This window comes from Lemur catta, chromosome 5 (genome assembly GCF_020740605.2).
Source record: "Lemur catta isolate mLemCat1 chromosome 5, mLemCat1.pri, whole genome shotgun sequence".
NCBI classification, from domain to species: Eukaryota; Metazoa; Chordata; class Mammalia; order Primates; family Lemuridae; genus Lemur; species Lemur catta.
In genome coordinates this window covers 86640040-86663064 of record NC_059132.1, presented here as the reverse complement: position 1 = coordinate 86663064, position 23025 = coordinate 86640040, and the positions used below count along the sequence as shown (strand labels likewise).

The 23025-nt window shown below is 43.6% G+C and overlaps 1 protein-coding gene across 2 annotated transcripts in view; it reads right to left on the bottom strand.

Annotated features, from left to right (window-relative positions):
- Positions 1 to 13892: 13892 nt before the first annotated feature.
- SETD7 (SET domain containing 7, histone lysine methyltransferase) overlaps positions 13893 to 23025 on the bottom strand; it is a 49271-nt gene continuing 40138 nt past the window's right edge. For both annotated transcript variants that reach the window (XM_045552255.1, XM_045552256.1), the window contains one exon: positions 13893 to 19623. In XM_045552255.1, coding sequence (XP_045408211.1) covers positions 19443 to 19623 — 181 coding nt within the window. In that variant the 3' untranslated portion in view covers positions 13893 to 19442. The remainder of the gene's footprint in view (positions 19624 to 23025) is intronic.

The window sequence follows — 23025 nt, the reverse complement described above, 5'->3', positions numbered from 1 at the left end:
GTTTGAGGTTGCCGTGAGCTAGGCTGATGCCACAGCACTGTATGTAGCCTGGGCAACAGAGTGAGACTCTGTCTCAAAAAAAAAAAAAATTTAGGGAGATGCTAATCTAGTAAATGAATTCCATTAAAAACCTTTGCATAGCTGGTAGATGGAATTGAAAATTTATCAGGGTTTAATAGGCGTGGCCAATGATGCTACTCCTATGTTTGGGTCTAAGGATCGTTGTAAGGTCATCTTCCCCCCACCTCTGACAGTCATTAAATGCAAACATCAACATAAACTACATTTAGAAACAGATCTTCATGTTGCCTTGTCATGAGGTGTTAAATCAAGATTTTCAAAATAATGAAGCATATCTACTCCCGTGACTTTGCCGCAAGCACGTGTGTGTTAATAAACAGGTTTTTTATGGAAGTGTTAAGTGAAAAGAAATAAAATAAAAATTATTGTAAAACTTTATTTCATCCCATCTTTTAAATTTCTATTTTGCAAATGTTTCTTAATCTATTATACTTAGTGTGGTTAACACAGTTTGTGATTATAGTTTTAGGTGAACCAATAAGCATGCATTGGGAGGGCTTGCTCAGACACTTTTTCTAACAAGGGTATGTGATCTAAAGAGTGGGAAGACTGTGAACATAAACACTTTTTTCGGTGGTCTGTAAAACAGCCTTTGCAGAGGGCTTCGTGGCTAGGTCCCTTTTTGCTGTGTGGGAAGAGGCAAGCCAGGAGCCGCTGCCTAAGGATGTGTACTAAGCAGCTTCCCTTTGCTCCATCCCTCCCCAGGGTATCATGGTGGGAGGAGGAGCAACTAGTCTCATTAATTCTGTTCATAGCAGCCTTGATTAGCTTTAATAGTCTCCACATCTTTGCGGTCAAGTATCTTGTATTTGAATATCACTTGCTTCCTACACAATCATCCTCTTCCCCAAAGTGTTTGCCATTTGAAAATCACTCATATCCTGAAGTGATTCCTCTTGAATCCTTAACAATTTGGCTCCAAGGGCTTTGCAAAAGGAAAATACTCCTAACATGATGGTTGAGTCACGCTTCGCGAAAATGAGCAATTTATGCCCAGCGTGATGCTATGGCAAAACTGCACTGAGACTTTGCTGAGAACATGTGTCCTCTGAGAGTTTTGTTACATGATAGTAAAAATAAAGTCACTCTGCTTTTAACGTCTCTGCTAAGCTTAACAAAACAGAGCTGCATTTCTGAACTTAAAAAAGACAATGAACTTAAAATACTGAATTCCTCACCTTTTTCCCTTATGTCATGATGGCAAGATCCAGTCCTGCCAGCAGTAGCTAAGCAAGCCTACTGCAAACTATGTTACAACTCTCTCAGCCTCAGTTTTCCCACCTATAAAGTGGGGACAATAATAATACCTGCCCTCTTTTAAGCCTTAAGACACTTATTTAGTGTTAGATTGACTTACACTAATTAAATCCTCTTAGAAACATAAATAGGACTTCATTCTTCTGCAGTTGACAAACGAGTTTCTAATGCAAACTTCTCTGCTTTCCATTGTATTTCGTCTTGTCTCCCATCATCCCCAAATTTACCGCAGCCAGAATCCTTTATGGCCTTGTGAACTGACTTCAAATTAGATACTCCTGATTTCAGATAGACTCCTCAGCAGAAACAAAACAAAGCAAAAAGCCAACAAATTCTCCAAACTGTGTACCTCATCTGCAGTTTCTGATGGGTGCAGAGAGGCTTGCTTAGATTACGTCCTCTTACCTTCTCAAAGACTGTTTCTGTCACAGGTGACCCATTAAGGCTGCGTGGGCAGAAAGGCAGTGTCTCCTCGAAGCAGCTTTTTTTTTTTTTTTTTTTTTTGAGACAGAGTCTCACTCTGTCTCGCTCTGTTCCCCGGGCTAGAGTGCCGTGGCGTCAGCCTAGCTCACAGCAACCTCAAACACCTGGGCTCAAGCAATCCTCCTGCCTCAGCCTCCCGAGTAGCTGGGACTACAGGCATGAGCCACCATGCCCGGCTAATTTTATGTATATATTTTTTTAGTTGTCCAGATAATTTCTTTTTATTTTTAGTAGAGACGGGGTCTTGCTCTTGCTCAGGCTGGTCTCGAACTCCTGAGCTCAAACAATCCGCCTGCCTCGGCCTCCCAGAGTGCTAGGGTTACAGGCTTGAGCCATCGCGTCCGGCCTTTTGTTGCTTTTTAAAGGCATCTATAAAATTTTTCATTTTCTAATTGCTTGTTGCTGATGTATGAAAATACAACTGACTTTTATATATTGATTTTGCATCAAGGAAGCAAATGAAACACTTATGAATTCTAATTATTTACTTGTAGATTATTTTTGGTGTTCCATGTAAATAATCATATCATCTACAAATAGAAACTTTTTTTTCATTCTTTCCAATTTCTATACATTTTTAACCCTTACCTCTTTTTCCCCCTCATTGGGCAAGATGTCCAATATAATATTATTAAATAGGAGAGATAGCAGCTGATATCCATGTCTTGTTCTTGATCTAAAATGGAATGCTTTTGACATTTCATCATTAAACATGATGTCTGCTGTAAGGTTTTCATAAATACTGTTTTTGTTCCTTCTTTAAATTAAATTTCCCCCAGCCTCACCCTGCTTGTTTTGAAGTTATAAATTTACTCTGCTCCATACTGGGCCAGGTGTTTTATATATTATCTCCTTGAGTCTTTACACTAGCCCTTATGAGGCAGGTGTTATTGTTTCTCTTAGAGAAGTTAAGTAGTTTTTCCATAATATTGCTAGAAGGAGCAGAGCAATGGAATAGAGCAATGATTAAAGGCTTCTCTAACTTTACAGCCCCTACTCTTCCCAGGAATCTTTGCTCCTTTATCCTTCAGTTAAAATTTATCCAACACAGGGAACCCTAAAGGAGATGGATCGGAGCAGTTGGTGACAGAATAGAGGAGACAGGTAAACAGGGGAAGTGAAAAGGAATGGGACTTAAATAGACAGCGAGAGCCACCTCACTCCTGGCATGCGACGTTGAATTTGCAGGAAGCAGGCATTTCACCTTAACTGGGCCACTTTCTCCTCCAAATGTCTTCTTGCAAGACCTCCTGCGCTGTCGATAGCTGTGAGAATCCAAATAGCTCTCAGCTGATGGTGATAACACAGCATTTTCCACTACGTTCACGGTCTGCTCTCATCCAATCACAATCGCTCCCCTGCTTTTTTTTTGGCCAACAAGTTGCCTCCCCACTCCCGTTGCTTCTTCCTGGAGGTCATCCAACCATCATGCACATCCTATGTTAACGCTTGCTATGCCCATTACACATGCGTGTGTAGCCTCACGTGTCCTTGGATGAAGAGTAATCAATAGAAGATGGCGATTCATAGGGAAGACTTGTTCAACAAATATTAAATGAGTTTCCCCTGTGTTTCAGGCACTGTACAAGGACTAAGGATTTAGCAATAAGGAAGATGGACAAAGGCTGTACCCCTAGTGGCAGAAGACAGACAACTAACAAGTAGACAAATACACAAAATAACTGTGGATTGGGATAAGGAATAACAGACAAACTGGGTGCTAAGACAGAGGGTAAAGCGGAGGGAGGCTCCAAGCCGTGATGGTCAGGGAAGGCATCTCCAGCGAGGGCCGTGTGAGTGGAGAGCGAGAGGCCATGCAAAGAGCCGTGCGACGGAGACCAGCGGGCAGAGCAATCAGCAGGTGCACAGGCCTGGAGCCAGGAAAACGCTTGGCAAGTTGGAGGAGCAGAAGGTCTGGCTGGAGTACCGTGAGTGGGGGAGAGCGGGCTGAGTGACACTGCAGAGGTGGAAGGAGCCAGTCCACTTCAAACGGTTTGGATTTTATTCTAACTGCAATGGAAAGGCACTGAAGGGGCTCTGCAGGGCAGTGGCATGATCTGCTTTACTGTTTCATGACATCACTTGGTTGCTGTATAAAAAGTGGATTGCAGGGTAAGAGATGGTAAGAGATACAGCATGCCAATGGAGTACACTGCTTGCACATAGCTTTTCCGGAGGTTCATTCAGTAACTGCCCACTCCCCTCCCTGTCATTCGCCAGAGCTGGGTGTGGTGGCCAGCCCTAGTTGTAGGAGATCATTGGAATGTAAATAGTTAAGGCACAGGGGGAAGATAATTTATGAATGTCTTTGGGGTAGCCAATCCACAGTGTCTTGCCACCAGGGTCATCTGCATTGTATCTAAAACTAGCCTGTGAAATTGGTGGGGCAATTTTTACTCAATTCATTTAGAAAAGAGGAAACATCTTAAAGAGCACAAAGTTCATAGGTGATAGAGCAAGGGCTGAGTCCAGATCTTTTCACCTCTAATTGAATGCACTCTCTTGGTATCTTTCATCACTCTGGGCCCTGCAAAGGGCTGATCCTGGACACATGTGTCCTGGCATGTCTACTGGTGAACCATCCTTCCAAATCCGTGCTCAACTCCCAGCACGCCTGAGCAACTTCCGTGGCTGAACAGGCACTGGGAGGGATGCTAGGTTAGTGGACCTGATTTTGGAATGGACAGAAGCCTTCTAAAAAATGGGAAGAAAAAATAAAACAATAGAGTGTTCTTTTACACTAGGAAATGTTGTTCCACAAAACACAATGAAGTAAAGAGCATGCACCCCAGGGGATATGAATGACATTCCACTGGAGTGTGGGAAAAGTATTAGACTTCTGTGTTTGTGTGGCTAAAGATGAGTAATATTTAATACGTGAATTGACCCTGGCTGTCAGACAGACATGCCTTACACCTGTGGAATGCAAGTGTCCTGATTCTATAGCGTGGGGTGGTTTATAGCAATATCCTCACTATTTACTCACTTTTGGTGGATTATGACAATATGGGATTATGAAGAGCCTGGTTAGGGGATTTACTATAATATTATCTTAAATGGCAAACTCTTCATCATTCTTTGTAACGAGACTGGGAATGTCAATGAAATTCTACTTAGAAAAACAATGCTTAATAATGTCACAGTTTGTGACGTGACACTGTAGCCAGAATCTGGCATTATAGATTATAAGCAGTAAGTAGTCAACACAGATGGATTTTTCCAGATTAATGCATAATCTCTTTCATTCATTCTTCTGTGCTTTTTTTCTTTTAAGCAGTTTGGATGGAAATCTTTCCAAGTAATTACATACCATAATGTTTTCTACTATGAAAATTAAAGGGGAAAATTAATGACAAGTACCCAGCACTATACTTGCTGCACAGTAAGCACTGAATAAGTTGTAGCTATTGTTCCTCCAGAAATTCAAGGAAGGCAATCACAAGGTGGATGGGTGTTCGTTCACCTGGCTGGCTTCTTCCTAGAGGTTACATCAGGAGACATTCATTGCCTGGGAAAATTTTCCTTGGCTTAGTCCTTTCCTTGGTCTTTAAAGTTTCAGAGCCTAGATATTTTGTCAGCACACTATGAATAGCTTCACTTTTTAGGACAGACTTAGTAACTAAATTCATAAGACCAATGTATGAAACCAGAATCCACCAGCCGTGGTGGCGCGTCCCGGTAGTCCCAGCTACTTGGGCTGCTTGGGAGGCTTGAGCCCAGAAGTTCGAGGCTGCAGTGAGCTATGATCACACCACTGTACTCTAGCCTGGGCGACAGATGAGACCCTGTCTCAAAAAACAAAAACAAAACCAGAATCCCAGTGTAGTTACAAATAATGAAGAGTATGATGGTCACGTGGATTGAGGAATGTTTTTTTCCCTGAAAGCAGATTGACAGAGAATTGCTTGGTGAGTAGAAAATCAGAACAAGGGGGAGTTTTCACTCATATAAATGTAATGTTTAATGATATCTGACATATCCATTTACAATCGGGATTAGTTGCCAATGGGGCCAGGAAACTCAAGGAAAGTGATTGCTTGGACAGAATTAGGATAGGTAATGTTTGCCCCATGACACTGTTTTTTGATATGTTTATAGCTACTAACCTTCTGGGTTTAAAAAAATTTTTTTGGTAACATTTTACGTGGAGATTTAAAAACATACAAGAATACGCAATATAAGCTCCCCTGTACCAAGCTCGCCCATTATCCATACATAGCCAGGCTGGTTCTACCTACACCCCAACCTCTTCCCCCAATCTCCCCAGCTACTTTGAAGAAAATCCCAAACATCTTGATTGTTTTTAAAAATATTTTATCTAATCAAGAAGTCCTGCTGGTTTCGGAGTCATTTTTTCCCTCCCTGGTGACTATTTGTTTTTCTCTGGTGACTTTAGATAACTCTGCTCTGACCTTAAAATGGCTCCCAAAGAGGGATTTTTGAGTTCTTAGGGGAGGCCTGTGTTCTGACAACAAGTGCTATTGTCATCAGGCAGAGCACATTTTTATCTTTTTTTGATTTCTCAGGAACATCATTATGAGTATCAACTGTTGGACAGCACTGTAAAGCCAGAATGCCAGGCTGGTTGTGTTCTGTGGGGCAGGGGGCAGGAAGCAGCCTGATCCAGATGTAGGACGTCTGGGAATGGGGCTCAAGAATCTGCATATTTAACAAATTTCCAGGTGATTCTTCTGCCTGCTGAAATTGGAGAAGCAACTGCCGGAGAACATTTTCAGAGATTATTAATGTACATAGGTCTCAAGCCACAGTGTTGAAAAACTGGAAGGGAGACTTTTTCAAATGCTTCTCCCTCCTCTCTCTCTTGCTAGTTCTCACTTCCCACTGGGTCAGAGGCTCTGAGCCTGGAATCTGATGTTCCACAAAGACTGAGTCATGGCTGTTCTTCTACAGAGTAAAAGTGCATGAACTTTGAAATAGCTTCTGCTCAGAAGTCACTTGCAGGTCTCTGGCTGAGTTCCACAAAGCTGTGGGAGCTGAAGTTTTACCTAGATAAGTGGGGTTCCTCTACACACGTGTGTACACGTGTGCACACACGCAGAGGACAAGTGCTATAGCGGTTCTAATAGGTAAGAAAATTTCAAGAAATTTTTCTACCTCCATTCTATGGGATAAGTTAGTATCCTTATAGGGATCAATTTCAGTCTGCACGGTATGGACACAACTCCCCCAGTATATGTCCCACTCACGCGGTAAGCGATTCACATGTGTTTTTCTTTCAAGCTCTGTTTTAAGATATGTAAGACTTCCTTGTCTTGGAAAAACTTTATCTCTCTACCCTGGATAGGAGCTAGATTCTAGAGTCTAGAAGAAACAGGCCGGGCGCGGTGGCTCATGTCTGTAATCCTAGCACTTTGGAAGGCCGAGGCAGGAGGATTGCTTGAGGTCAGGAGTTCGAAACTCAGGAAGCTGCTGGTAGGTGAAGGTGTCCACACACTTGATTTAATTCTGTATAGTTTGTGCATATTATTAACCAGAATGTAATTTCCCCTGGGGAAACTTGTCTCTTTCCCACACCATTGTTGACTCATTAAAAAAAATATGATAGGTCAGAGCACATAATTAGATTAATTTAGGGCTAATGAACTCATAACCCATGTTTTGCAGACAACTGTGCTCCAGCCAGAGAAAGAGTTTAAAGAGCTATATGACAGAAGAAATTATGCTTTTTGTTTTAAAAGATAAACTAGCTTTGTTCAACTTAGTTTACTACAGCCTCCAAAATGCTATCAGCCCTTTTGAAATTTGGGCTTATTTAAAAAATAGGCTAGGCACTGTGTCTCACGCCTATAATCCTAGCACTTTGGGAGGCCCAGGAGAGAGGATTGTTTGAGGCCAGGAGTTCGAGACCAGCCTGGGCAATGTAGTGAGACCAGTCTCTACAAAATATAGCAAAATTACCTGGGAATGGTGGCATACGACTTAGTCTCAGCTACTTGGGAGGCTGAGGCAGGAGGATGCCTTGAGCTCAGGAGTTAGAGGATGCAGTGAGCTATGATGATGCCACTGCACTATAGCCTGGGCAAGAGAGCAAGACCCCGTCTCAAAAAATAAAATAAAAATATAAAATAAAAAAATCCTCGGAAATGGTGTCTCATTTAGCTATTCAAAGTTTAATCTGATGGCAAGAAAGAACATCAGCTGAGTTTTCACGTTTGTTTTTAAAATGTATTAAGTTACCCTTTCCCTGAAGTTCTTTGTTTCTTATCTTCATGTCAGAAGCAGTAAGAGAATAAATCCTTACCACAAGAGGGAGCTAGACCATGAAGAAATTAATGGGTTGTTTTGGAAATAGAAATAAAAACTAGGAAAGTGCAGGTGATTTAGGGTAAGACCATCTGTATTAGCAGCGGTGACAGTTATTTTCACTAAGTGATTACTACATTCTTAGTTTCTCAGATCAAAAATCGTGGGGTTCATCCTGATTCCTTACTTCCTATTGTATTAAGCATGTCTTTTTATTCTGATGCTTTGACATCTGGGGCCTTGCTGACTCCAGAGGGACTGCCCCTCCCAGGGCTGGCTAACTCCTAGAGACAGCAAAGGACTGGTGCCTTTCAGGTACAAGCCACCCTCCAGAGTCTGCACCTGCAACCTCGTCCTTTACAGGCCTCTTATGCTCTGTGCCACTGTCACCCCAGGACACCTACAGACAGCCTGCCCCCTTTGAAACTACTCAAGCTGGCCAACCCTGCACCACTATAAAGGCTCTTGCCCATGTTTTTTTGTTTGTTTGTTTGTTTGTTTTGTTTTGAGACAGAGTCTCACTCTGCCACCCCGGCTAGAGTGCAGTGGTGTGACCATAGCTCGCTGTAACCTCAAACTCCTGGGCTCAAGTGATCCTCCTGCCTCAGCCTCCTGAGTAGCTGGGACTACAGGCATGTGCCACCATGCCCAGCTAATTTTTCTATATTTTGTAGATACTGGGTCTCACCACATTGCCCAGGCTGGTCTCGAACTTCTGAGCTCAAGCAATGCTCCTGCCTCGGCCTCCCAGAGTGCTAGGATTACAGGCTTGAGCCACCACACCTGGCCTCTTACCCACATTTTCTCCTCGCTCCTTCTATCTGCGATTGATGCCGGTGCTTCCCGAGTGGGCTCCTAACACGGCGTGCCCCCACCTCTTGGGAACTGTGAGTAAGAAACTCTTCAAGGGCACTCATCTCCTGATCTGTTGGCCTCACCATACCCGAATAATAATAAAAACTGGGCCAGGTGCGGTGGCTCATGCCTGTAATCCTAGCACTCTGGGAGGCCAAGGTGGGAGGATTGTTTGAGCTCAGGAGTTTGAGACCAGCCTGAGCAAGAGCGAGACCCCGTCTCTACTAAAAATAGAAAGAAATTAGCTGGACAACTAAAAATATGTATAGAAAAAATTAGCTGGGCATGGTGGCTCATGCCTGTAGTCCCAGCTACTCGGGAGGCTGAGGCAGGAGGATCGCTTGAGCCTGGGAGTTTGAGGTTGCTGTGAGCTAGGCTGACGCCACGGCACTCACTCTAGCCCGGGCAATAGAGTGAGACTCTGTTTTAAAAAAAAAAAAAAAATCCATAAAAACCTCCCCTCTGAAATGCTTAACCCCATGTCTGTCTCAGCGAATTCTGTCGTCTCTGCCTTATGAGACACCCAATTCAACCACTTCTCATCACCACGGCCCCCTTTGTCCCACCTGCCACCATTTCTCATCTGATGCCCCTGCTCGCACCTGGGTCCCCCTCCCACTCCCATCTATGCTCCACGCAGCAGCCAGAGTGATCCTGCCACACAGGTGAGGAAGGTCTTGTCACTCTTCCGTTCAGATCCGTCCAATTAAAGGGCTGATAGCAATTAAAATTCCACAAGCATTTTTGGAACCTGCAGTAAACTAAGTAGAGCAAAGCTGGTTTGTTCCTAAAAACAAAAGTATTTTTATGTCATCGTTGGCTTTGCATTTCCCTCTGGGTTCAAAACAAAGTCCATAAAATGGCTCTCAGGGCCCCTGTAGAATTTGGTTCCCCGCTCTCCTCCCTCCCTGTCAGCCGCCCTCGCCTCCCGCCATTCCCTGCACGGTCCCACTTCAGGCCTGGGCTCCTCTGACCCTCCTCAGCCTGAGGTCCTTCCCCAGGATTTGTTCTGTCCCTCAGGAAGTGAGGTCTTCCCTGACCTTCTAGAAAGAAATAGCACCTCTCCTGCCCCCACAGCCCTCTTCCCCTCAATTTGTCCCGCACCGCTTACCCTGGGACGCACAGTCATTCACTTGCCTGTTTATTGTCAGTTTCTCCCACTAAAATGTAAGCTCCACAAGGGCAGGGACTTTGTTTTCATTCACTGCTGACTTGTTAATGGCCTAGAAGAGTGACCGCTCTGTGGTGAAGTTTAAGAAGTACGTGTTGAATGGATGAACAAACTGAGAAGGTGATTTCTTAAAAAGCAGGACTCTAACTCAGTCATTCCACATCTGATACTTAGAGACAGCTTTGTGTGCATCCACTAAGATACGTTTGCTGGTCCCCAAACACCTGTCACCTAAAGCGGGGCCAACTAGATGCTTCACTCATCAGACAACCGAGAACACACAGTATACGGCCTGGCACGGCCTGGCGGTGTTCGTCCCAGCAAAGGGACCAGTGAGGGCAGGTCCTGAAGCATCAGGCCAGGCTTCCTGGGGCAGTGGCTCCTCACTGGGGGCTTCTTGGAAGGAGGCAGCTTTGGCCATGCCCAGAAAGGTGGCATCTCAGAGCAGACGGGGCAAAGTTAGTGAGTTCGCTCCATGCATCAAGCACTCAACCTTTTCTTCCCCCCAGTGACCACTATTTGTTTAATTTTAGAAATAAGGAAACTGAGGCACAAAGAAGTTGTGTCACACAGTTAGCAAATACAAAGCTGGGATTTCCACCTAAGATGATTACCAAAATTCTCTTAACCATTACGATCCACTGACTCCCATTCATTCATTCATTCATTCATTCATCCTACAAGTATTTCCTGCATGTTTGCTGTGTGCCAGATGGTAAGGAGATATTAGTGAATGAAACAGACCAAAATCCCCATCCCTTTTAGACAGAGGAGAAAGCCAATTAACAATAAACTAACAGATAACCACATTCCATGGTATGCTAGCAACGAGTGGCATGGTGAAAAATAAAGGAGGGCCAAGCGGTTTGGGGATGCTGGGGCGAGAGTGTTGCGATTTAAGTAGGGTGGTCGATGAAGTCCTGGAGACTTCTCGGCAGTAAGGGAGGTAGCCGTGTGGCTCTGGGAGAAAGACACCCCTAGGCCCTGAGAGGGGAGCAAGGCTTCCCCTTCTAAGGACAAGGGAGTGGGTGTGGCTGGAGCAGAAGGCAGAGGGAGGGAGGACATGCAGACAGTCATCCCCTAAACCCCCAAGCAGCCCTGTGAGCGGGTTGTGTCCACGTTTGCCAGAGAGCAGTCTAAAGCCCAGTGTCACAGAGACAGCGGCACAGCTGAGCGAAACCAGTCTGACTCCAGATCCCAAGTCCTTTCCGCCGCAGAGAGGCAGGAAGAGAGAAACCTCATCACCGAGGATGCTTTGGGTGTTGGAGGCAAGGAGTGAGAACAAGACAGGATGGAGGTAGGGCTGAAGCCCGGGCAGAGGGGGTGGAAGTTCTGGATCAGGATGGACATGGCTGACAATTGAATTATAGGAAGCTGGTCTGCGTGTTGCACGGATGGCATCAAGGAGGGCCCCGGCCAGGGAGATCAGTCGACTGGCTGCCTAAGCAGACGACCAGGGAAAAGGAAGACTAAGGATAGTAAAGGTGACCTTGGCCTGTGGGGAGCAGGAGTGGCTGGCAAGACGGTTAGGAGAGCAAGCTGGAGCCAGCCACCCGGCTTCACTCCCTGCCTCTACCACCTCGTAGTTCTGTGACCGTGCTACCTAACTCTAAGTTACTTAACATCTCCATCCTCAGTTTTTCTTTCTGTAAAATGGAGTGGTAACAACACCTATGTCATAGGATTTTGAGAAGATTAAATGAATAATCTAAAACATTTAAAATTGCCATGTAAAGCTAGATAAATGTATCTTTGTAGACCCTCCTACACAGTCCCCACTAGTAAATTCTCTAAACTAACTTGAATTAATTAAAAATCTATTTATTTAATTTATTTGATGAGACTAACCTCCCTTCTCTGAAGAAAATAAGAAAATAGAACTCATGATGCAGATGAGGCAGCCCCTGGGGGTGGTCAGCCCAATGATCATTTCCCCTCTATTCCTTGCTAGGAGAACCCCAACTTGGCTCAGGTCATTTACTCTTCTCCACACAGCCATATGCTTCACTCAGATAATCATGATGCCCTGCAACCCTTGTCAGTGATTGATTAGGTTTCCTAAGTAATAGAGGCCATAGAAGAGACTTCCCTTTTCACCCAGTGGATGCCGCCAGATCTGGCTGTGATGTCTGGAACTGGGGCAGCCACACTGTGGCTGTGAGGTCAGCTGCCTCCTGAGGGCAAAACTGACAAGCTGAGACTTGCAGAGCAGAAAGATATAAAGGACTTGGTTGAGCTGCCAAATTAACCACCTCTAAGGTCCCTCAACTCTTCCTGTTATATAAGATACTAAACTTTCTTAACTTAAGCCACCTTGAGTTGGGTTTTTATGTTTCTTAAAGCTGGAAGCATTCTGATACTTACAGAAGTAAAAATTTGGTAGCAATCAAGATAGATCCATTAATCCTCTTCTATGTGCACTATAAGAAGTGAAGCTCTAAATTCAAAACCCTGGTTTTCACAAAGAAAACTTTAGGAAAAACACATTGACCGAGCATACCAACATGTTGCAAGAGAGTTAGCATTATCTTTTTTTTTTTTTAAATACAAGGTAATAGTCATTTTCTGAAATGCTTTCGGGGCAGACCCTTCTTATTGAACAACCCCAAATCAGTCAGATGCTGAGTTGAAACTAAATATCTACTGCAGCATAAAGTCCTTCTGAATGGCTGTTACCTAGTTCTAGAGATGACCACTGAAATAATTTCCCATTTTATACAAACTAGCAGGCTGAATGATTCAGAACATTTAACCCCCAAAGCAGGTATTAGTAAGAAATGTACATGGGATGCTGACCGAGACTAACATAATTCGGTCTTGATCTTCTCTTCACATTGCTGTATTCTGCAACCGTTGGGCACACACTGATCATCCTAACCCGTGGAAGTTGCCTGGTCCTTCGGGGTCAGCTTCCTAGACTTACCTCAGTTTGTATTAAATCCTTCTTCCAACAAAGAAGAATATTAACATTGCGATTTGACCCATATGTGTTAGTGGGTGAACCCCGTGAAACCCTTCCTTAGAGATCCAGCATATGGATGTGTCTTTGTGCAAGCGGAGAAGCTGACCCAACACCAGTTTGGACTCAATCATCTCACTTGTTTGTCTCCTCCCTTCCATGGAAGGATTGGGCAACTGAGGGAGGTGAAATACAGTGGGAGGTCTCATGGTGCTGCTTCAGTTCGAGGCCTGACCGTGCCTCCCGCAGCCCGGCCGAACGTACTAGAGTTAGCTGCTTTGGGGTCCTGGGCAGAAGGCCCAGCTAATAGTGAAGTACTATGATGACTCCCTTTGTCACTGGCTTTTGTGTTTTGGAAATGTTGACTGTGATTCGGGCAAGAATAAGGGGTTCCTATGTCCCTCGGCTCAAACTCATGCTGACAACGCCAAAATGTACCACACCGTCTAACAAAGTTTCTATATCTTCATTAAACCATGAGTTGAAATTTCCTGTCTTTCAGCTATTTTCCCTGATCATCTTATTTATGTTCAATGCCCTTAACATTTACGTATTCAATCAGATACTTTCTGTTGATGTGGCTAATCATTCTGGATCCATGCGTGTACGGGAGTGATGCCCACCATATAGCAAGCTCCTAAGCTCTCCACACTCCTCCTCAGCTCTTACTAGAATGGTCTGGAAAGGCTAAATGGCTAATAATATTTTTAAACAGCTGACAATGTAAAGTTCACTTAGTAATTTAAATATACACATAGACACGTTATAAGAAAAACATTATTGCTTTTCTGCCCTAGATGACCAAGGGAAGACAAGGACAAATGATTGTATATTTTGTTTAATACTTGCATTGTTTCTATAGCACAATTATAGCAATCTTTAAATTTACTTTTCATTACAAATATTTGTCAAGTTTTGTTTCAGAAACATTTTTCCTACTCTCTTGCACATGCACCCAGACACACTACAAAAAACTCATTCATAACACGGTAAGGGCAAACATTATTCATGTAAACATCTTTCATTAATTTCCCATAATTTAAAAAAAATCATAGAATTATAGATATTGAATAAGGCTCATAGATTTAGTTCAAATTCCACACAAGACCAAAGATGCTCTTTAACTGTGATGGGGTTAACTTTTGGTTGCAATAAATGCTGAAAGCATACCCCTAGCTTCTACTCCTTAAACATACCTTGCAACCTAATAAATGCATTTCAGGATAAAAAGAGAACATAGAAAACCTAGGAGGAACAATTTTTGAAGTAGGGAGTGCAGAATCATGGACATAACTTTCTCATATGGTAAGCAGGCATCACGTGATCCCTGTAGTGCCCCAATACATAAATCAGGATTAATTATAGTAACCCAAAATGTAACCAAATAGATATGTTAAGATACATTGGCATGTGTGTTCATATTGCTACTATACACAGTGAAAATTTGTCGTAATATTTATCATTTCATTATATCTAGGACCAAAGTGAAAAAAAAAAAAAACCACTCAAGTTGAGTATCAATATAAAGGAGTTTTTCTTTTCCAGTAACGTAAGAGTCAGGAGAGTTGGGAGGTATGTCCTAGGGATGTGATTGGTTTTGATATTAAAACAACTTCTAACAACTGTGTGTAAAGTCACAGACAGAGGAAGCAAGGATTTTAGTTATCCGAGGACGTCTCTCTCTCTGGTTGGAAGTGTGGTGCTTAGGTGCATAGTCTTCCAGAGCTGAGACAGGAAATGGACTGTGCTGAGAAATGGGCCCCTTGCCAGCTGCTCCCTTCTCCTTCCTCTCTGCGAGGTGGAAGGCAGAAGGCAACGATCGCTGGCAAAACCGTGAAGTCCCACCCTGGGGCCTGAGCCCCAACTCCACTGAGGGCAGCCTCCCTGACATGTGTGACTAGGCAGTAAGGGTGGCGGTGGGTGGCGGCCAGGAGACCCAGTTCTGAGGTTCCCACGGCCAAGTCTGGCTTCTGATTCTGCTGCCCTGCAAAGAAATTGTGCTCCGGATAACGCACCGGTGTCTCTAATGCCTCTGATTCACTCTCAGGCCCCTACGAAGGCCTGTAGTGATATCACTAAAAGGTGAACACACCTCCATTAGCACCTAACTTACCACCAGGAAGCGGCTGAGGCACTGGGGAAGCCTACGAGCTCTCTCCGCATGGGATGCAACCACGCCAAGGGAGTTGCTGTGAGTCAGAGTTATTTGTAGGCTTTTGATTTTTAAAAATCAAAATTGATCTGCATTACATCTCAATAGACTCAGATAATTCTCACCAAAATTTTTGTAATGTGTTTAAATAGCACTGGAATAATTCAACTTCATTTTAAATATATTCATTCTACCATGAAAATATTTCATACAAACATCTATTTACATACAAACACATTAAAATTTGTGAAAAGGGTTTCCACCCCTGTGGTTGTATGGCTTGAAATAGTCTCATTGCTTTGAATATGTATGCACACATTTCGCAAAAGAAAACTAGTAAAATTTAGTATTTTTAAAAGAAAAAAAAAAGATACCGAGATTCCAAATTCCTGAAGGGAAAAGATCAAAGAAAAAAAAAACAATCTATCAAGGTACCTCAAGTAGATGTAAATTTAATATATTTTGTGAACCTTTGATCTGTGGCAAATAAACATTAACAACTGTCAGTCTTGCAACATAATTTTGCTTGTTTTTCTAAAACAAAAGATGTCTGGATTCTAAATCACTACTCTTAAGACAGAAACTTGAGGCAACTGTTTTAAAACAAAGCAAAACAGAAAGCTATACTTCCACCTTCATGGAAGATTTTAAATGCATTTTGCAGTGAGTGACTTAAATTTGTATATATTAAATGAAAGTTACTAAAAGTGCCACATACTGTCTCACTGAGAAGACAACCCTTTAATTCACTGTTCACAATTAATGCAATTTTAAGAGTTACAATTAAATGTTAAAAAATGGTTACATTTGGCCTCATTGGCCTTTCTGGGTTGTTGGTGATAAGAAAATAGTTTTTCAAGTTGGAAGAACCCCCAGAGGGTAAATAGGTTTAACTACAGCCCCAGACAGGTTCAAAGAGGTCTTGAAAAACTAATTTCCTTCTTAGTTTCTCAGTTAGACCCGGGATGAAGCAGTTAAAAATAAGAATAGGTACTACAAGACTCAAGTCCTCCTCATCTGTTGCCTTTTAATCTCATCATTCCTTTGTGTCAGCAATTCAATCCTTACAGTTTTTGTTAGTCCATTCAAATGTCCATTTAGGGACATGCTCCTACAGATTAGTTCCTATTCCTAACTCTAACACAAGGTAATATTTCATCATAGAAAAGATGCTAAGGAAAGATCTCGTCATGCAGGAGTTGGACTGAGACAGCTCTGAGTGAACGTCCTAGAGACAGTGCCATCACGCACACGCACGGGTCCCACTGTTTTTTGGGAGAGCGTGAAGTTCTATTTCTTTATTCCTCACCACATGGAATCTTCCATATTCCTGTCTGCATGATGCTGATGAAATGACCGGATTCGGAGGCTTCCCGACACATTTCCTTCCGCAGCGGATGTAAAGGAGAAAAATACATCCTGAGGCTTTTCCACTCACATTTTGGCTCAATCAAGGAACAAACCTTTACTTCCTCAACAGTTGAATTCTTTAGGGAACCCTGACCCCCTCGACTTCTCTCCCTACCTACAGAACGCAGTGATTTTCAGTCCCCACTCCAATTCCAACCTGTGACTTACATGTGGGAATGTGTGTGAGTGAGAGGAGGGGTCGGGGGACAGCAGTGGGGACAGAGCCAGGGACACAGGCAAGTGGAGAGAGGTGTGCACGGGGGAAAGACATGGACGGGGGTGTGAAAAGCCCACTCAGAGAGCCAGAGAGAGACTCAAGAGAGAGGAGAGCTCAGAGCACGGAGGACTTAGAATGAGAGACGGGGGGCTGTCGGCTGGGGCTGTTGCAACACGGGGACCCCCCAGGCTTTCTTACTTGTGAAGAGAGGAGGAAGGAGAGTCAAGGAGAAAGACAGGGCGAGGTGTAGCTTGGGTGTACTGTTTCCTCTGATTTGTCTGCAGGTCACAGACACACTCCTGGGTTTTCAGCTTAGAGTGTTATCATTCAACATCTAATTTGAAGAACTGATCAGCTGGTTAATCACTACTTACCACTCTTCAATTCCTTTTATCCAAATTTTTAAAAAATTCCATTTGAATGGGATAATTAGAGTAGCCCCTTAGGACAGAAATACCCCAGGGCGGCCCTGACCAGAACGACCTCGCCCTCAGGGATGAAATCATTCCGAGCAGCTGCCGGGAAGGAGTAACCTGCACCACCTCGCCCCGCCTCGCTCCCCCACCTGGCTCTGCTGCGCACCTGACGGGCTCACGGCAGCCCTCTTTCTCCTGAAGACAGTCACTCACTCTGGGATATACTTAAATTAAAGCACCTATCAGAATACAGGTCCAGAGACTTCCTCCATCTGTCACAGTTTACAGCATGGTCTCTTTCTACAGAATAGAAGCCATCCTATCCCGGTGCCTCTTAATCTAAAAACACTATTCGATTCCTCTTGTGGAAGATCTTTCTAGAAGATCTTCCTCTCATCAGCTTAAGCGTTCACACAGGGATCCAACCGGATCTTCCTGAAGCCACCACCGCCTGGCTGCAAAGCCTGCAGCCAGGTGCTCCGGGAACGGTGACCTTCCAAGGAAGGAAAGGGCGACTGTCACGTCCTTGAGGGCTGAATGCTGTGCCCAGGGGCCACCTGAACTGAACATTGTGGGCAGCCCTGGATCAAGCACTTCCGTTAAAGTCTTCATAAAGCACTGTGTAGCCGACAAGAAACAGCAAACTTCCTTCCTCTCCGTCCACTCCCGGCAAGCCTCTCTAACCAGCCAGCGCTGGCTGTCTGCTACAGCGTGGCGGGCTCGAGCTTTCCAGACCACACTGACTCCGGTGACAGGAGCCACTGTTTACGGGTGCCGGTCAGAGCACTCCCTGCTCCCCAGTTCTTCCAGCTGCCTCATCAGGGCGTCTACAGAAAACATGGTGACGGCATGCGGTGAGTGTGCTTATAAAAAACCAAAACTCTCAGAATTCATTCAGAGCAATCCCAGTTATGTTACAGATCTAATTAGCTAAACTAAAAAACAGGGGTTTTCTCCTTATTTCTGCAGTTGTGATTACACATGGCTGGCAAAATGGCTGAAATGCTATTGGAGATTGCTGCTTTTAAACTATACAGGTGTTAACTCTCAGTTTACAATGCTTTGAAGCAGGTAAGTGCTTTGAAATTACAATGAAGAGTTTTAGCATTAAGGTTTGATTTGTACCTAGTGATCAGTATGTCTGCCTTAATAGTATTGATTTAAAAAAATTTTTTGAATTCGATTAGAATTCAAGTTTGCTATTTGACTTTTGAATTCAATGCACTGTGCCACAAGCCAGACTGCGCTGTTATGTACATTTAATGTGTACCCAAGGAGAAAAAATTGCTAGCGCTATTGAAGATATTGCAAAATTGCCACAGTTACTGCTTAGGAATCCTAATTTTCTTCTCTTCTTTCTTAAAGAATATATTACAACTCTTCCATAACTTAATGCAAACAAAGTAAATTCTTTTCTTCTCACATCTTAAAGCAAAGATATCTTTGTTTACATGCGAGAATAATATTCTATAATAATACCCCGGCCCTAAGAGCCAGTACTTTATATTAGGACATAATAATGAAATAATGATATAGAAAGAACCAGAGAGATCTACACACTGCTACTGATGCAAAATCCATTTGGAAGTTTTCTCTTGTAAAGGACATCTAAGAGAGAATAGGACTAAGGGCTGAAATGACTCAAAAAGTGGGCTTCTATTCGCTAGGAAAAAAACAAAGCCATTCTATTGCAAGATACAGATCAAAGGTTAAAAGGCAAATTATACTACATTTAGAGAATAAAGATGTAGTAATTCTCTACCCTCAATATGGCACATATGCAAGTGTGATAACACAATTTGCATTGGCCATAGGAAAAAACATCATGGAAAACCACTTTCTAAAAATGACTGAAAAACCCCATTTCCCTTTTTCAGTCTAATCATTTGGCATCTCTGAATGCGGTACAGATTTAGATTTGAACCACCAAAGAACATCACGCTGTCTTATGTCAAATGCTCGACAATACCTCTCAGTAGGACGTTGTTGCAAGGCTAGCTAATTTTAAATCTGGTATGAGTAATACAGTCAAACCTAGTTAGTATGCGAGAAAGTCGTTGCTAACTCAGGGTGAGAGGATGTGATGTCACAGCACGAGCAGTCCCTGGTTGTCGGATAAACGTAGTGCATAGATCCAAGTTTCTATTCCAGGTCTCTGAACCCCAGAGCCAGGCTGTTCACTTTTGCTGGGTGGCCTGGAAAGCCTTCAGCTCCACCTGGTACCACTCGGGGGCTTCTGGCCCACTCTTCCCCGGGGGGCTGTGGTCATAGCCATAGGCAACGGTGAGCTCCTCATCGGCCTCCACAGCTCGCAGGGTGCGGATGCACTTGATGGGTCCAAAACGGGGGTGGACAAACCTAAACATCAAGATGCATACAGTCATTCCCGGGCCAGACCAGAAGGTTAGGAGCAAAGGCTGGCGAGGGGCTGATGCAGGAATCACCCCTGTGTGCTCTTCCCCGGCATTGCCGGCAGCTACTCAAAGCGTGGTCCACAGATCCACCAGCATCAGCTTCACCTGGGAGCCTGCTAGATGCGGAGCATCTCTGCCCCACCCCAACCTGCTGGACTGGAATCTGTATTTTAACAACATCCCCAGGTGATTCACTGGTATATTAAAGTTTGAAAAGCACTGCTTTTTTTTTTTTTTTTTTTTTTGAGCATATTTGGTACTTTGTATTTATAAACCAACAAGCATGATCAACAACAAAAATCTGTCCTTAATGAGGAGTCAGATCCAGTGCCACCTGTCAGCATTTCAGCTAATCCGGCCAGGAGTATCAGATTACCCGGCTGTACCTCGGGGAGAAGGCTCTACCATAGTGCTTTTGGAGATGCAAGACAGAGTCCTGCGGATTTTGAAAGCAAAAAACTCTGTATTCCACCCTATGCATATAGAGGAAGTATTATTTTCTAGCATGAAAGTAGATGGTTTCTTTCCGAGAAGGAAATCTAGGCCTTTCTGTCAACTGGCTTCGTTAATATTTCCCTGTGGAGCATTCTGTGAAGGGAGCAGCATCTCACCCCTGTAACAGGTCTTCCCAGAACCAGAAGTGACGTTGATGCTATGACTACGTGTATTTGCCAAAAGCTCCGAACCCTGATCACCTGCACGACTCCCCGCAGAACAGGCAGAGAAGTAAGTAATGAATAGCTTGCCCCACAGCTGCTGAAATGGATATATAGAAGGCATGGCCAGAAAGAAATCAGCTTTATATTTATATGCATCCTGTCAAATCAATCTCATTCATTTACAGTTATGTTTTGAACAAAGGGCAGGTGAGACACCCAAAGAGAAGGTTCCAGGCCCTAAGTTAAATCGGCACATGGGGATAATAGTAAGTGCTTGGCTGGCTCTCTCTAGCAGTGGTGGAGGAATGAGTGTGTCTGTGGTTTTGGGACATCTTGTATGTGGAATACAAGGAACAGCCCCACACCAAAGGGGCCTCTATATCCACCTGCTTGGGTGTCCTGCTTCATGGAAAGGACGCTTAACTCAGAGTCAGAAGACTTTGGTGTGAGTCTCGGTTCTGCACATTATTACTGTGCCCTCTTGGAAATCCCACCTCCTATCTCTGAATCTCACTTTCCCCAACTGTAAAATCATGATAATACTAGTAATACTTATCTTACAAGGTGTTTGTTTGTGGTGACAACATAGAGTCACATATAGAAAGCATTTCTTATAGTGCCCGGCACAAAGTGAGGACTCAGCTAACTCTGTGTGAGCACACGTGTGTGAGCGTGTGTGTGTGTGTGTGTGTGTGTGAGCATGCAGGTGCACAGGATTATCAGATGGTTCTCTATCACAGAGGAGGGGCCTGGACCACAGGCTCGGCAATTCTTTATTAAAATCACAACTCTTTGTTTAAATTATTTCATTAAGAGAATAATACTCCTGAAATGGAGCTCTGGTTAACCTCTGGTAAAATTTTAAAAAGTCCTGTGTTGTGTTGTATTTCTGGGCCTCAGGCTTCTCTTACAATCCTCTTGTATTTTCATTTTCCCGCCTATTATCATTATTTTCAGAGAGTAGACAATGGACAGACTGAAAAGAAAGAATTTAATTTCAGGTGTTGATTTTTCTTTTTTTCTTTTTTTTGGGGGGCGGGGACAGGGTCTTGCTCTGTTGCCCAGGCTGGAGTGCAGTGGCGCCATCATAGCTCATTGTAACCTCGAATTCCTGGGCTCAAGTGATCCTCACCTTTTAGAATCTAGGCTCAAGCAATTCTCCTGCCTCAGCTTCCCAAAGTGCCGGGATTCCAGGTGTGAGCCACTATGCCTGGCTACGTGTTGATTCTTGAGGGTGACACTAAGGCACAGTGGTTACAAGCGCTTAACCATGATGTCTATGAGACCTGGGTTTCCTCATCTGTAATCTGGGACAGAGATGCAGTGGCCTCACTGAGTTACTGGGAGGATTGCATGAGATGATGCACGAAAAGCGTTTAGCACAGCATCGACTTAGAGTGAGTGCTCAGTGAATGTTAGCTGTGTGATCGGCAGTCAAACCAAGCCAATTGGTGTGGCTCCTTGTCCACATGTTACCTATATTTATAGCTAGGAAAGTAGTTGTTGTCTATTTGTCTGTTTGGCGTTTTGTACCAGACTGCGGTTAAAACAGCTTACGGAAGTGTTGTTTTGTTTATATTAAAGCATGCATGACAATACCAATGATTTTAGAAACAAATGAATGCCATGAATTAGTATCTGAATTTTATATTTAGTTATTATTCAAGTAGTCTTCCCATTACCTCATATAACTAAGATTTAGTCACATTGGGCTTACAAACAAACAACATCGACAAACAAAATGAAAACTTGCAAAGTACATGGACTTGATTTAGCCCAAATGGCACCTTCTCTTATCTCCTGTGCTTTCTTCCTTTTAGTGAGAAAAATCACGCCCTTGCAATGAAATGAAAGAACTAGTTTGTTTTAAAGGAGTAATCTATGTAGCATTTATGCACGTCAGTTACCACTGCTTTAAAGGGTTGTTGTTAAGCTGTGTGCAGCGTGGAATGATGATTTGGCATAATCACACCAGCCATGAAAGCCTTGGAGTTAATAGTGGTGTCGGTTGCATTTCACATGACACATGTCCTTTGCCATTTCCACCCTCCCTTTAAATAGAAGTTGTAGTTTCAGTGCTTGTTACTGGCTGCCAAGGAGAGCAAGTCACTGCCAGGAAAATTTTTAAGCCATCTCATGGATGCAGGAAGGGACATTCTTGAGGAACCTCCAAATCCTGGTGATTTTCCTGCAGATTAAATCCACATGATCTGACCCTGCTTATGCTAACGAGCTAGACGACTGAGGGACTGCAAGCTCTGACTGTGCACAAAAGGCTGCAGGCAGCTCGCTGTCTCCCAGGAAGAACTGGCATTCTCAGGCCAAGCTAAGGACAGCAATGATGATGGGACAAAGCATCCCAATTGTATCCTTGAGAGAATAGCCAGAGATGTGTGGCTTTGTGGGGAGAACATTTCGGGGCACATGAAAACTAGTAAAATATTTGTAGGGCTACCTGTAGAAGAGAGATTGACATAGTGCACAAGAAAGAAAGGGAGAGAATTAGGACCAAGGGCTGGATGTTACAGGGAAACCCATTTGGGCTCAATATAAAGAAATTTCTAGTCATCAGACCCCAAAAGCTGATTTCATTTGTCCTGGCAGCTGCCTTTGTGGATAATGGTAAACTCTCCACTAATGGAAGTTTGCAAGAGGTTCAATGAGCAGATGAAGCGAAGGCTCAAACC